Source organism: Micromonas commoda, chromosome 4 (genome assembly GCF_000090985.2).
Source record: "Micromonas commoda chromosome 4, complete sequence".
Classification (NCBI taxonomy): Eukaryota; Viridiplantae; Chlorophyta; class Mamiellophyceae; order Mamiellales; family Mamiellaceae; genus Micromonas; species Micromonas commoda.
Window position 1 is genome coordinate 929,250 of NC_013041.1, and position 14,334 is coordinate 943,583.

Consider the following 14,334-nt stretch of genomic DNA (forward strand, 5'->3'; position numbering starts at 1 on the left):
AACCTAAAAGCAAAAAGTCAATTCCCTTCGTAAAGACACGCCGGCTCTTTCCCAATACAGTGACGAAACGCTGCATGCTCGTCCGCCCGCATCGCCATTTGACTGTGGTATATGGGAAGTCTGACCACAGCCAGCATCCCTTGCTTGTCGTGTGTTGTCGCACACCTAATCTCGCCGGCTGCCCTCACGACAGGATTACATTTGCTCCCGTCGTACCATCCTATCCCTCCGCCAGGAGGCGGCACGTCCAGGTGTACGTCTTCTGCGAAATCCGCAGTCCCCGCGACGCGCTTCCGTGCGATATGTACGCTGAACCGCATCTCTGTCTCGTTAGTCACGGCGTTACGGGCGCAGTCCTTGACGACGTCCTGCTCAAACGACATCGCCGTCGCATCCGCGCGTCTGACGTCTGATTTCCCCTCGATCCTCGCGTCCTCGGGCACGGTATCAAGGACGTACTTCTTGAAAGCGCCGTCGACGTCCGATCGGACCAGGTCGATCCAGTCCACGACGCAAGTGGCGATCGACTCGGCGACGGGCGTAGGCGCGAAGAACAGAAAGCCGGTGTTGATGTTCCACTTCGCCTCGCCGCCGCCAGCAAAGTCCACCCCAAAATCACACGAGAGCTTGGCGAGCAGAGGCTCCGGGTCCAACCCCACTCTCATATCCGTATCGACGAGCACCACCGGGCGGCGGCTCTCACGAAGCATCGCGAGAATCTCTCGACCGATGAGCTGCTTCGTCCATCGGTACTCACCGAGGTGGAATACTCTGCAGGCCTCCCCCCACCGTTGCTTCACCCGCTCGCACCGTTCCTCCGACGAAGCCAGGGCCACAAACTCGATCTTCGAGTGCGCACGCAGCGTTGTGAAGTAGTTATCCAGCATACGTAATGTCTCCTGCGACGCGGAGTCGAGGTCATAGTCCACGACCGAGGTGAGCAGAGGGGCTTGGCAGCGTTCGGTCTTTAGTTTCTCCGTGACCGAGGTGACCGAGGTGACCGATGTGAATCGCAAATGCTCGCTCAGCGCGAATACGAGAAAGACCGCCGAAGCGATGAAAGGGATTCGCGCCCTGAGCAACTCCACCGTGAGCGCCATCGCCAAACAGAAGTTCGGCCCGATGAGCTCACTCGACCGATGACAGCGACGCCGTGCGCGCGCCCTGTGCCGCGAGACTCGTTCGTACGTTTTGTATTACAGCACTCAAGAATCAGTCGGAAGCAGTGCAAAAAGTTGTCGTCCTTCAGTAGTAGTCGTCGCCAACATGAACCGGTATGAGAAGGCCAGAGGGCGTCTCCTCCTCGTATACGTACTCCTCCTCGTACCCGTACCCGTAATCGTTCTCCTCTTCGTATTCGTACACGGGTATGAGAAGGCCGGAGGGTTCCTCCTCAAACAGCTCGTCATCGTCGTCGACGTACTCCAGGTCGTAGTCGAAACGAGAGGGCTCGATGGTCTGGAGGAACCAGGGCTTCCACCCCTCTACGAAGTCCGCGGGAGTCGCGTCCGCCTCATCCTTCCCGCCGCCACCCTTCGCCGCGAAGAGCGCACCGGTCCATTTCCTGACGACGCGCGGTTTCCTCATCTCCCGAGTGGCGAGCTTGGTCAGCGCCGCGCCGACGACCACCGCCGACGACGCGACCGCCAACTCGCGGAGGCCCTTGCCAACGCCCGCCAGGAACCTCTTGCCGAATCGCTTCTTCTGCTTCTTCTGCTTCATCTTCCCATCGTCCTCCGTGGCGTCGGCCGACTCCTTGGCCTTGCCGCTACGCATGGCAGAGTCGAAACTCTCCCGCAGGCACCTGCTCGAGGGCGGCGTTCGGAACCCGACTGGATCCGGTGACGCGGCGGCGACCTTCACGGACCCGTCAACCTTCTCCTCGGTCTCGTCCCGATTCGCCCCGTCACCAACCAGGGGCGGATCGACGGCGACCTCCTCGACGGCGACCTCCTCGACGGCGTGGACGTGAGAGACGCCGCCAACCTCCCTCAGCGTCCTGTTCAGCACCGCCACCACCGCCGTCTCGTCGTCGCGGTCGGCGTAGTCGAGCGCCATCCGCATCGGTTCCCTCCCGTCGGGCGCGTTCGTCGTGATGGCGACGGGGTGGAAGTCGAGGAGGGATTCGATCACCTCGGCTGGCGCGTTCCTGCGCAGCGCCACGTGCAGGGGCAGCTCGCCCCTCGCGTCGAAGATGGAGGCGCCCTCGGGGTCAGCCTGGAGGATGCGGACTATGAGTTCGTACCTAGCGCCGTGCTCCAGCGCCGCGTGCAGGGGAAGTTCGTCGTCGTCGTCTGACAAATCTTCCTCATTCGCATCCTTATTCTGCGCGGGTGAGGGTGGGGGAGACTCCTGAGGGGGCGTTGGCGGTGTCTCGTCGACCTCGACTTCCGCCTCGGCGTTCGCAGCATCTCGAGCAGCCTCCTCCTCGGCAGCCTTGGCCAGTTCGGCAGCCTTGGCCAGTTCGGCAGCCCTGGCCAGTTCGGCAGCCCTGGCCAGTTCGGCAGCTTTGGCCTGTTCGGCAGCTTTGGCCTGTTCGGCAGCCTTGGCCTCGGCTGCAGCCCTGGCGGCGACCTCCGCCCTGAGCGCTTCCGCGGCAGCCTCCGCCCTGGCTTTCTCAGCGGCAGCCTCTGCCCTGGCTTTCTCAGCAGCAGCCTCCGCCTTGGCCAAAGCTTCAGCCTCGGTCCTCGCAGCCGCCGCGGCGGCCCTGGCCTCGGCGGCGGCCCTGGCCTCAGCCTCGGCCCGGCCTTTAGCTTCAGCCTCGGCTCTGATCTTAGCCTCGACCTCGACCCTGAGCCTGGCAACGGCCTCCGCCTCTGCTCGGAGCTTTGCCTCCGCCGCGGCACTGGCCCGAGCGACAGCCTCCGCCCTGGCAGCCTCCTCGGCAGCCCTGGCTTCCATCTCGGCTCGCGCGGCTTCCTGTGCAGCCCTGGCCTCTGCTTCCGCCCTGGAAGCCTCTTGGGCGGCCCTCGCCTCCGCCGCAGCCTTAGCTTCAGCCTCGCGCTGTTTGGCGGCAGTCAGCGCGGCGACCTGCGCCCTCAAGTCCTCGAGCTCGGCGGCGACCGCCTTGGTTTTCGCCTCCTGAGCCTCGCGCGCGGCTCGGTCCTCAGCTTCCGATTGGGCGTCGATGTCGGCCTGCAACTCCGCGAGGCGCTCGGCCCTGCGCTTGCGGTCTCCCGCGGTCATGCCATCCTTGGCCATTGCGCGCGAGAGCCGTTTGGCCATCGAGACTGGCTCCTTGTCAGGGAGGTGACCAGGCGGGAGCTCTGCCCGGAGCTGGGCTCCGACGGACCGCTTGCTCTCGCGTGACTCGGCGCTCGCGCCGGTCTTGAACTTCGCGAGCGCTCGCATGGCGGTGAGTCCCAAGGCGCCGTCAACGGGTCGCGCGGGGGCGGCATCGACGTTGTTGCCATCCGGGGCCGCCATGTCTGACGAGGACACAGCCATCGGGGGTTTAACGCCGCTCGAGATGTATCGGGGTGGACCGCAGAGCGGAGGTTGGCGGCTTTGTACTGCGCGCGGACGCGAAGACGGGTCGAGGGGCGTCGCCGTGCTCAGCGCGCGGCGGTCGCTCTGCCGCCGTCCCGCCGTCGAGCTCGTATCTGTCGTTGTTTTCGTTAGCTCATTTTTTGAACGGGCGGATTCGACTCGTGAAACGACGAGTCAAACAAGCAACAACGAAGATCCTTCCGAAACCAGTCAACTTTTAACGGCCACAGCGCGACCCGGCCCGCCAAAAATTCGCAGACGCGTGAAACGAGCAGACGAGAGTGCCGCGGAAAGGAATATTGCGCGCCACTGCCACGTGGGACATCTGACCGCGCGCCTGGGGCGCGGGTTTTGGATCTCAACTGGTTTCCAATATGCCGCTCAGGTATCGCAAGGTGACGGTGGGGGTGTGCGCCATGGACAAGAAGGCCAAGTCCAAGGCGATGCTCGAGATCCTGAACCGCCTCGAGGACTTTCCCGAGTTTGAGATTATAACCTTCGGCGACGACTGCATCCTGAACCAGCCCATCGAGCAGTGGCCCAAGGTGGACGCGCTGATCTCGTTCTTCTCCGACCGATTCCCGCTCGCCAAGGTTCAGGCGTACGCCCAGCTTCGCAAACCCTTCGTGGTGAACGACCTGGACAAGCAGTGGGATCTGTTGGACCGGCGGAAGGTGTACCGAACCCTCGCAGAGAACGACATACCCGTGCCGAATCACATCGTGATCAACCGCAACGAGGAGGTCAAGCCGGGCGTGATGCCCGACTGGTCCAGGGACTTCGAGGCGCCCGGGTTCGAGGAGCACGAGGACTACGTCGAGCTGGACGGCAAGCGCATCGACAAGCCCTTCGTGGAGAAACCCGCCGACGCCGAGAATCACAACATCTGCATCTACTACCCGCACACTGTCGGCGGCGGGTACAAGGCGCTCTTCCGGAAGGTTGGCAACCAGGCGTCCAGGTACTATCCCCCGCCCGCCCCGGACAGCAGCAAGCCCTACACCCCCGTGCGCAGGGACACCTCCTTCATTTACGAGGATTTCATGAGCACGGGCGGCACCGACGTCAAGGTGTACACCGTGGGTCCCAACTACGCGCACGCCGAGGCGAGAAAGTCGCCGGTTGTGGACGGGCGGGTGCAGAGGGACGAGAACGGTAAGGAGGAGCGATTCCCCGTGCTCCTCACCCCGGACGAAAAAGAGATCGCGCGGCGGGTGTGCCTCGCGTTCGGTCAGACGGTTTGCGGGTTCGATCTGCTGCGAACGAAGGGCCGGTCCTACGTGTGCGACGTCAACGGGTGGTCGTTTGTCAAGAACTCGACCAAGTACTTTGACGACGCGAGCGTGTGCCTCCGGGCGATCATCCTGCAGGCCGTCGCCCCCGAACACAAGGCCACGATGGAAGCCACCGAAGCTGCGGACCAGACGACCACCGAGGACGACCCCAACGCGGAGGCGATGCAGCAGCAGCCGGATGAGTCACCCGCGGAGCAGAAGAAGAAGGGGAAGAAGGGGCAGCCGGAGCCGCCAAAGGAGGAACTTCGCGCCGTACTCGCGGTGATCAGGCACGGCGACCGCACTCCCAAGCAAAAGATGAAGATGCGGGTGAAGCACGAGCCGTTGCTGCAGCTGCTGAAGAAGTGCACCGGGGACAGGCCGAGGAAGCAGGCCAAGCTGAAGACGCCGGCGAGGCTGCAGGAGCTCCTCAACATCTCCCGCGTGCTGTATTCCGCCTGCCTGAAGGAGGGCAGGACTTTCTTTCCGGACAGCATTCACGCGCAGGGAAGCGAGAACGCTCTTTCTGAAGGCGACGGGAGCGATTCACCCCCGCTCGCGCAGCCGAGATCCTCCTGTGGCAGCAAGGAGGAGTGGGAAGAGGAGGTTGAGCAGTGGAAGCAGGTGGTGAGCATCCTGCAGGAGGGCGGGCACTTCAGCGGCATCAACCGCAAGGCGCAGCTCAAGCCTCTGGCGTGGGAAGAGATCCCGGAGGATCAACGCAAGCCCACGAAAGACGGCAAGGAGGGTCCTACGGAGCGGGTGACGCAGGCGCTCCTGATTCTCAAGTTTGGAGGCGTCCTCACCCACCTCGGGAAGAACCAGGCTGAATTTCTCGGTCGCGACTTTCGCATGCGGATGTACCCAGGTGGCGATCCAAACAGCGACGGCCTCCTCCGCCTGCACAGTACCTATCGCCACGATCTTAAGATCTATTCGTCCGACGAAGGTCGCGTGCAGATCACAGCCGCGGCGTTCATCAAGGGTCTTCTGGATCTTGAGACAGAGAACAACCAGCTCACGCCCATCCTCGCGTCGCTGGTGAACAAGGACGCCAAGCTCCTCGACTTTGTCACGCACGAGGTTGAGGAAGACATCCTGCACGCCAAGCAGAAGCTCTACAACATCATGACCGATGGACACGTCAAAGGGAAGAACAAAAACAAGGAGTACTCCACGAGTGACACAGCCACCTACGACGACTTTGAACGTGCGGGGCCAATTGGGTATCTTCGCCGCAACTCCGCCACGAGGGTCGCTTCGCCTATCCGCATGCCTGACCCGAGGGGTGGGTCGAACGAATCCAAGCGAAGCTCCATCGATGCCCCGACCTCGCCCAGGTCGCCGAGGGGGTCGTCACCGGAGAAGACTACGAACAGCTACGCGCTAATGGCGGCTGATCGAGCCAGGTCCCTCAAGGCTGCGCGGCGCAGCATCGCGTCTTCCGCGATGTCTGCGATGTCGTCCTTCAGGAACGCCATGCTCAACACCCTCGGCAAGTGCGGATCCGACGACGAGAAGCTCAAGGCTAAGTCGTCCGACGACGAGAAGCTCAAGGCAAACATGCGGGATCGCGAGTACGTGCCGGAGTCGCCCAAGTCCAAGCACAACCGGGGACAATCTGAGGACATGCGGATGGCAAATTTTGCGCTCTCCGAAACCGACGGCGAAGGCGTCCCGCCGCCGCGAACTTCCGAGGATAACCCCGAGCAGATGCTGGGAAGGATGTCCATCGACGACCCGGACTTCACCTCCCGGCAGTCCAGCCAGGATGCGGCCGCGGAGGAAGCGGATGGCGATGTTTCTCACCCGTCGCCGCCCCCAGCGGCGTGGAGGGTTCTGGAGGGTCAGGATGACTCCACTATGACCATCGCGGGCAGGCTGTCATCAGGAAACGCTGTGGGTTCGGTGGAGGGCTCAGTATCTCGGCGTCCGCCTGGCGTTCCCGAGGAGCCCCTCAAGCTCCTCCGCCTGATGATCGACCTCATCCAGGGTTTGACCCGACAACTCCGGGAGAAGTGCTTCCGCACCAACGTCCCGACGCACATGGGCTCGCCGACCACCACCACCTGGGTGGACACCCTCGCCGCGACCGCCCCGCGCGGGTCCATGCCCAAGGGCGGCCTCGCCGAACTGAAGGACGGATCCGTGCCCGCGGGCGGCGAGTCTTTCCTCCTCATGCACGCGCGGTGGAAGAAGCTCGAGCAGGACATCTACCACCCGAGAAAGGGGAGATACGACATATCCAAGGTGCCGGATGTGTACGATGCCGCAAAGTACGACGCCATCCACAACTCGCACCTCTTACTCGACGGACTGGAGGAGCTCTACCGCATCTCAAAACGACTCGCCGAGGGCGTCGTGCCCAACGAGTACGGCACGCACGCGCACAGTAAGCTGAGGATTGGCGGGACTATTGCGCACTCGCTCCTGGTCAAGCTGCTGCAGGACATGTTCACCACCAGGCAGGAGTCGTTCAACATCGGCAAGCCCGAGTCATACAACAACAGCGGCGGCAAGACCACGGACGGCGAGACGACAGACGCGGAGAAGGGTGAGTCGTCCCTGCGCAGGGATCCCAGCGGCGATCCTTCCAATGGTGACACCCTCGATAACGAGGAGGAGGAGGAGGACGAGGACGAGAAGGCCATCAAGGAGGAGGAGGAGACGGAGCTGAGCACGACGCGCCTGAACCACCGCTACGCCAACACGGTTGGCGTGCACTCGCCCCATCGCCACGTGCGAACCCGCCTGTACTTCACCTCAGAATCTCACATCCACTCGCTGCTCAACGTGCTCAAGTACTGTAACCTGGAGGTTATGCAGGATCCGAGGGTGACGGGCGAGGACACGCCCTCGGCCAACGCCAGCCCGGTCAAGGCAAACGTCAGCGAGGCGTTCACCAAGACGAACCCGCCGAGCCTCGTATCGCACAGGCTGGAGACATTGGGCGGCATCGGTGACCTGGACTATCTCACGCACATCGTGTTCCGCATGTACGAGTGCTTCGACGTTCCGGCGGAGGACCCGAACAGGTTCAGGATCGAGATTCTCCTCTCCACCGGCATCGGCCTCGACCCGTTCAAGCAGAACGTCATCAGGGAGTTCGGCATCGCCAACGAGGAGCTCAGACGGAAGGAGGCGGAAGTGTCCGGAACTAAAAACGCGTCGAGACGCTCGAAGGACTACCCCGCCGGTGCCGTCGAGCCGCCGAGTGCGCTGGCTCAGGGAGCTGTGCTCCCTGTGCTGCAACAGTTCCCCATCCAAAACGACAACGCGGGCATCGTACGCGGACCGGGAGACATCGCCGAAAAGGCGGAGGGCGGGGAAACGTACCTGACGCTGAACAGCTTCGAGACGTACCTGTGGAAGTTCAGGAGGAAGACGCCGGGTGCGTACAGCGAAATCTCCAGGCGCGAGCTGACGATGAACCTCGGCAAAAACGAGGGCGACGGGTCCGGGTCGTACGCCTCCCAGTCGGAGTGGGAGCGATCCAACCCGAGCCCGAAGAAAAAGCCCGACGCCGTAGTCAAGACGCCCGCGAAGAAGGACAAGAAAAAAGACAAGTCCAAGAAGAAGGGCAGCGACAGCGACAGCGATTAGAGAGGGAAGGGCAGACGATGACAAATACGTACGTCAGAAGGCGCCGGTTTTCCCGCCGCGACGCTTCACCTTTAAAAACTAACTGTACACCAGTCTACCCTCTAGTTGTCTCGCCCAATCTCTCCCCGAGATCGGCCCATCATTGATCACCCTCCCCGCCCTCCTCGGTATCGTTGATATCGGACGTCCAGAGCGTGAGGTTATCGCGCAGGAGCTGCATGATGAGGGTGGAGTCCTTGTACGACTCCTCGCTGAGCGTGTCCAGCTCGGCGATGGCGTCGTCGAACGCCTGCTTCGCGAGGGCGCACGCCTCCGTGGGCTTGTTCTGAATCTCGAAGTGGAACACGGAGTAGTTGAGCGCCAGACCGAGGCGGATCGGGTGCGTCGGGGGCAAGCCGGCGTCGGGCGCGGAATTGCACGCGATTTTGGTCGCCTCGGCGTAGGCGTCGTTCGCCTGGCCCGCCACCTTGGAGCGATCCTCCTGCTGCAGAAACTCCGCGAGGTAGCGGTAGTAGTCGCCCTTCATCTTGTAATAGAACACCTTGCTCTCGTCCGACGCGGAGTCCACGATGAGGTGGTTGTCCAAGATGGCGAGGATCTCCTCGCAGATGCTCGTGAGCTCGTTCTCCACCTTAGACCTGTACGTCTTGATCTGCCCAGAGTTGGCCTCGTTGCTCTTCGCGCGCTCCTTGTCCTCGATGGAACTCAGGATGCGCCAGGACGCGCGGCGGGCGCCGATCACGTTCTTGTAGCCGACGCTGAGCAGGTTACGCTCCTCGATCTGCGGGGCGGAGGTTGGGAAGTTGAGACACCGTCAGCGTGCTTTTTTACGTGAAGCGTCTTTAGCGCGGCGGGGCAAATAAGGGGCGCCTGTCGGGGGCGATCGGAGCGGCCGGGACGGAACGATCGCTCCGGTGGGGCTGAAACGACGCGATCACGATGATCTGACCCACGAAACAACGGCCGAGGGATCGAAGCCCGCCGAAATTTCCCGAATCCCTCCATCAAGTGCGCGCCCCCGCCGGCTCGCCCCCCCGACTTTGAAGCGAGCCGAAATCGTTGCTGGCATTGTTACGCCGAATGAACCGCGGGTCGTGGTACTCACCGAGAGCTCGCCGGAGTCGAGCTTGCAAAGAGCCTTCATGGACTCGACCATCTCTGTGAAGATAACGGATGAGCGATCGTCAGGTCTTCGGGACGTTCGCTCGAGTCGATGGGACGGGTCTACGGCGCGGAAGGGAGGATCGAGGAAAGGCGGGATCCCGAAGAAAGCCCGCGTCGGCAGAAACAACCCGGCAATCGCGCTCACCGTCATAGCGCTCGGCCTGCTCGGCGAGCTTGGCCGAGTAGACGAGGCGCTCGCGTTCACTGAGTGAGCCGTCGGACATGCTTGCGAACGGTTGTTGGCGTACCGTCCTCTCGCGCGCGAGATATGGAACGCGTTCGGCCGCGCTTCAGTGCCAACTGTTTCCCGAGTTTCGCGAGCGGATCTCCTGACCAGCCAGCAGACTGCACGCCAGACTGCACGCTCGTTTTTGTCGTCTAACGTAACGCTGGTTTTTTGGCGCCACACTCACCGTCTACTCGCCAGCTAGGTGCTACCGCCGCCGCGAACGCTCAGCCCGCCGACTGCTCAGCCCGTTGCTCCCGCAGCCGCTTCTCGTGCGCCCGCGCGAACGCCTCCGCGCGCTCCTCCCTCGTCGGCTCCCTCGCAACCGCCGCCGCCTGCGCCTGCGCCGCCGAACCCCCACCACCCGGCGCGGACGGTCCGTGAGCTCGCGCCGCGGCGGACGCGCCGCTGGACCCCGGCGAGGACACCGACGCGGGCAGCTGCTGCCGCGAAGGCGGAGGCCCTGGCGCACGAGAAGCGGCGGCGGCGGCGGCGGGCCCCGTGCCGACCCCCGCCGCCGCCGAGCCCGCCGGCTCCCCGCCGAGTCTCCGCCCCGCCCCCCCCGCGCCAACCCCGTCCCGCGCGCCTCGAGACCTCGCCCCACCCGCGAACGCGTGATCCCTCAGCTGCGCGATCAGGTCGTTCACCGAGTCCCGGCCCGGCTGGGTTCCTCCCGCGACGTTTACCACGCCTGCTGACGCGGACGTCGACGGTAGCGTGGGTCCCGCCGCGGCGACGGAGACGTAGCCCCTCGCTCGAACTAATCCCGCCGCCGCCGGCCACTGCTCCATCGCCGCCAACGTCTCGTCGGACGGAACCACCGGGTCGAGGTACCCCCGCGCCCAAGCGTATCCCACGCCGACGGACGCGGCGCTCTCCAGGGGGTTCGCGCCGAACATGGCGAAGAACACGAGGAGGAGGAGAGGGAAGTAGAGGGTCGGCATGGTAAACAGCCCGAGGATGGACACTGACGCGCCGGCGTACCCCTGGGAGGATCGCGTGATGAGCACGAGGAACGCGCTCAAGATCCCGGGTCCGCACAGGAATGCCGGGGACATCACGGAAGGGGCGAGCGGCGCCACGAGAATGGCCAGGACGCAGACCCCCACGTTCGTCGCGACGATCGCCAACAGAAAGTAGCAGAGGATCCTGATGCTACCCCTCTCCTGTTCCCACGCGCTGCCCAGCCTGTACAGCACGAAAGACATGATGAGCGCGTTTATAAGCCCGGGGACGTACGCGATGGACGTCACCAGCCTCCACAGCTGCCCCTTGCGGATGATATCGTACGGGGAGGCCACGAGCAGATCATCGACGCCGAATATCGGGTTCAGCAGGCAAACTATCCAGGTGCTCGCCATGAGATGCCTGGTGACCAGCGGGGTGGCGAGAAACCGCTCGCGGAGCACATCTCCATTCGCGGACATTTCGGCACCGCGCCGTGACCGGGCGTATGGTCAGCCGTGGCGCGCCCGAGAGTGTGAAGGTGAGGGCGCTCCAACGGCAAAAAAGCTGACTTCGGGGAACGCGAGATCTTGATTGTTACCTTCGACCTCCGAAACCCACAAGCGCTGCGCGAGCATACGGGGAGAGGAGGGGATATCGGCCACGAACGGGGCGCGTTCGTTGAGACGTCATGACCGATACGCCGCTCGTCGTCGATGCGCTGAACTTCCTCACGCAGTACTTCATGCCCGTGGACAAGATGCCCGGGTCAACTCCTGCTTGGCGCCTGCTGGCGGCGATGAAGGTGGGGGTCGAAGGCTTCTTGAAGGCTTGCGCGGCGTCGGGCTTCTCGCCTCACTTCGTCATCGACGCCGGGTATAAAAGCGACGAGGCATCGCAGAAGTGGACGAAGCGCAGGGAGAAGGAGTGTCGAACAGAGAAGCGTAGTATTCCCCTGAGCGCCGACACATTCCTCGCAGAGCTCCTCAGGGAAGCTGGCGCGCCCGTGTACCAGGTTGACGGCGAGGACGGCGACGACATCGCGGCGATGCTGGCGTACACACTTGGAGACAATAGCCTGATACTCAGCGGCGACCGAGACATGTTCCGATACGTGTTCATCAACGACGCACCCAAGAGGGTCATGGCTGACTTTTCCTTTGAAGTCTCGAGCTCGGGCACGGTGACCATCGTCTTCCACCCCTCCACCACGCAGCGCGTCAAGGACGGCGTGGCCGACAGGACCCTCGCAGACATGCCCGAGTGCGACATCCAACGGTGGGCCGCGCCCACGAACAAGCTCAGGGTGGTGGTGGATAATCCCGCTCGGGGGTACGTCCGCGGGTGTTGCTCGCCGTGGACCAAAAGGTTCGGAAGCCTTCACGGCGTCGCGCGGCCGCTCCGTCTGGCGGCGTACCACGCCATGGGCCACACCGCGAGGGTGTTCGAGATGTTCCCGGAGTGGAACCCCGACGCGGACGCCGTCGCGTGGAACGAAGGGGAGGTCACGCCAGATCCGGACCCGACGATGCTAAAAGTGCTCGAGAGCGCTCGCGTCGCGCTCGAGTGGCTGACGGCACGGGACCCGGGCGCCGGGGACGATTCGTCGAGGGAAGGGACGTTCAGGTGCTTCGCGCGTCACGCGATCGTGGCCGAGATCATCGCCGCGGTCGAGGGCGGGTCCGTCACGGTGTTGAGTCGGATGAGGGAGCTGTGCGCGGGGAGGTTCGAGGGTTTCGTCGACGGCGAGGACGCGGCGGGTGGCGTCTCGTGGCCGCCGCCCGACAGGGTGCGGATTCGGTGCTCGGGAAGGGGTTGCGGCGCGAGCTTCGTGGTCAACGCTAGCGAGAGAAAGTTTCTGGACAAGAAGGGCTTCGCGCTTCCCAAGCGATGTGTGCCGTGCAGGCAGCTGGCGAAGGAGAGGAGAGGCGCGGGGGGCCGAGGCGCCGGTTCGAAGCCGAGGGACTCGCCGCCGCTCTCGGCGGGCGCCAGGCCGTTTAGGCTGACGCCGCCTCGCACGCTACCCCCTCGACCGAAACCGCCCTCATCGGATGTTGAGGGCATCACGAAGAAGATGGACGAGTTGAAGAGTTGAAGAGTCGTATTAAACGTGTTGTTGGTAACCAAACCCGGGGGCGCTCGCTCAGCTCACCTCCGCCACGCTGAACGACCAAATCTGGAGCGCGTTCGTCGGCGACTCCACCTTGGCGTCCCCGCCCTCCCCGTCATCGTCGCTCGCGTCTACTCCGTCCGCGGGGGACCTGAAGTGCCTGTGCCCCGACGCCGACGCACCCCGCGGCGCCGTCCAGCCGCGCGCGTTCCCCCCGTCCCCCGCCGCGAACGACGACCCCGGGTGAAACGCCCAGTCGCTCACCGTGTCCGCGCTCGCCCGCCACGCGCCAACCTCCTCGCCCGTCCTGAGATCGTACGCCCTGAGGCACCCGTCCGTCCCGCCGCTCACCAGGTGCCTCCCGCTGCACTCCACGTCGAAACCGACGCGCTGGTTCGTGCCCTCCGCCGCGCGTCTCATCCGGTAGACGCATCCGACGTCTGGGTTTCTCACGTCCCAGCACAAAATCTCGCCGTCCCTCCTCGCGCCCGTGTACAGGTAGTTTCCGCAAGGCGACCAGGCCAGGTGCGTCACGCCCCCGCGCCTGTGCCCACCGCTCAGCACGAGCGCCTGCTCCCCGGTGGGCTCGTGGTACACGCCCACGCCGGGTTCGCCGTAGGATCCCGCCGCGAACAACCCGTTGGTTTTCGCCGGCGCCGTCGCTATGCACGACACCAGGCCCGCCTGCCCGACGCGCTCGCCCCCGCCCGCGCCCCCGCCCCGCTGACGGCGCTTAGGTTCCAGCGTCCGGTACACGTCGCAGTCCCGTCCGGGCCTGGAGAGGTCCCAGGCCCGGATCGCGTTCTTGTACCCGGCCAGGAGCCTCCTCCCGTCTGAAGCGAACGCGACGGAGAGCGCCGCGATTGGCTCGTCGAGGTGATCGTGCGCCACGTAGGACGCCCGCGCTGACCCCGTCACCGCGTCCCACAGGTGCACGGGCTGCGACCTGGCCGTGGAGGCGAAGACGCACGTCCCCGGGTCGTTCGCGGTCATCCCGGGGTACCAAGCGTAATCGTACACCGATTCCCTCTCCTTGATCCTCAACGCCGGCCAGAGCCGGTCCGCGGGGAGGCCGTGTGGGCCTATCGGCTCGTCGGACGCGGGTGGTACGTCGTCGAGGTTAGCGGGGATGTCGTACACGCGGTACGTGTTGTCCTCCGCGCCGCAAGTGAGGAGGCAGACGCCGTCCGGGGACCATCGCGCGCCCTTCAGGTGGTTGTCGTGCGGGATCGAATCGTGCGCCGACGTCGACGCGCCGGCCCTGCCCGCGTTGACCGCGAACTCTGTCGTCAGGGTCAGCGACGAGGTGGGAGTCGACGCGCGCGACGAGAGGTCCAGCGCGTACAGCCGTATGGACCGCTCATCGTCATCCGCCATGGCGCCAGTCGTTGTGGGCTTACCCTCGCGATCAATCGAGATTAATTAACCGCCGCTGGGCGACCGTCGGCACCCGAGCTGCCGAGTCTAAGTTTATGATTAATGTCGTGTGCGAATCAGTTACGAAATATGTCTCAAAACACGAA

General features: G+C 64.2%; 6 protein-coding genes across 6 annotated transcripts; 1 reads left to right on the plus strand and 5 right to left on the minus strand.

Annotated features, from left to right (window-relative positions):
* Positions 1 to 17: 17 nt before the first annotated feature.
* MICPUN_57934 (predicted protein) lies at positions 18 to 1,100 on the minus strand (the record flags this gene model as incomplete). Its single annotated transcript, XM_002501760.1, has 1 exon — positions 18 to 1,100. One exon carries the CDS (start codon positions 1,098 to 1,100, stop codon positions 18 to 20), a length of 1,083 nt encoding a protein of 360 aa, XP_002501806.1.
* A 78-nt stretch (positions 1,101 to 1,178) lies between these two features.
* MICPUN_57935 (predicted protein) lies at positions 1,179 to 3,447 on the minus strand (the record flags this gene model as incomplete). Its single annotated transcript, XM_002501761.1, has 1 exon — positions 1,179 to 3,447. One exon carries the CDS (start codon positions 3,445 to 3,447, stop codon positions 1,246 to 1,248), a length of 2,202 nt encoding a protein of 733 aa, XP_002501807.1. The 3' UTR covers positions 1,179 to 1,245.
* Positions 3,448 to 3,863: 416 nt separating this feature from the next.
* On the plus strand, positions 3,864 to 7,856 carry MICPUN_80976 (predicted protein; the record flags this gene model as incomplete). The annotated part of the gene is made up of 4 exons (XM_002501371.1): positions 3,864 to 5,212; positions 5,306 to 5,973; positions 6,685 to 7,580; positions 7,659 to 7,856. Coding segments are annotated over 4 exons (3,111 nt in total), but the record flags the coding sequence as incomplete, so codon positions are not given.
* Positions 7,857 to 8,385: 529 nt separating this feature from the next.
* MICPUN_93991 (predicted protein) lies at positions 8,386 to 9,818 on the minus strand. Its single transcript, XM_002501762.1, has 3 exons — positions 9,676 to 9,818; positions 9,472 to 9,524; positions 8,386 to 9,147 (listed from the first exon to the last, which is right to left on the minus strand). Exons 1-3 carry the CDS (start codon positions 9,752 to 9,754, stop codon positions 8,506 to 8,508), a joined length of 774 nt encoding a protein of 257 aa, XP_002501808.1. The 5' UTR covers positions 9,755 to 9,818; the 3' UTR covers positions 8,386 to 8,505.
* Positions 9,819 to 9,983: 165 nt separating this feature from the next.
* Positions 9,984 to 11,183, minus strand: MICPUN_57938 (predicted protein; the record flags this gene model as incomplete). Its single annotated transcript, XM_002501763.1, has 1 exon — positions 9,984 to 11,183. The coding sequence occupies one exon, from the start codon at positions 11,181 to 11,183 to the stop codon at positions 9,984 to 9,986; it is 1,200 nt and encodes a 399-aa protein (XP_002501809.1).
* Positions 11,184 to 11,349: 166 nt separating this feature from the next.
* MICPUN_105456 (predicted protein) lies at positions 11,350 to 14,188 on the minus strand (the record flags this gene model as incomplete). The annotated part of the gene is made up of 2 exons (XM_002501764.1): positions 11,350 to 12,051; positions 12,854 to 14,188. The coding sequence occupies 2 exons, from the start codon at positions 14,186 to 14,188 to the stop codon at positions 11,557 to 11,559; spliced, it is 1,830 nt and encodes a 609-aa protein (XP_002501810.1). The 3' UTR covers positions 11,350 to 11,556.
* Positions 14,189 to 14,334: the final 146 nt, after the last annotated feature.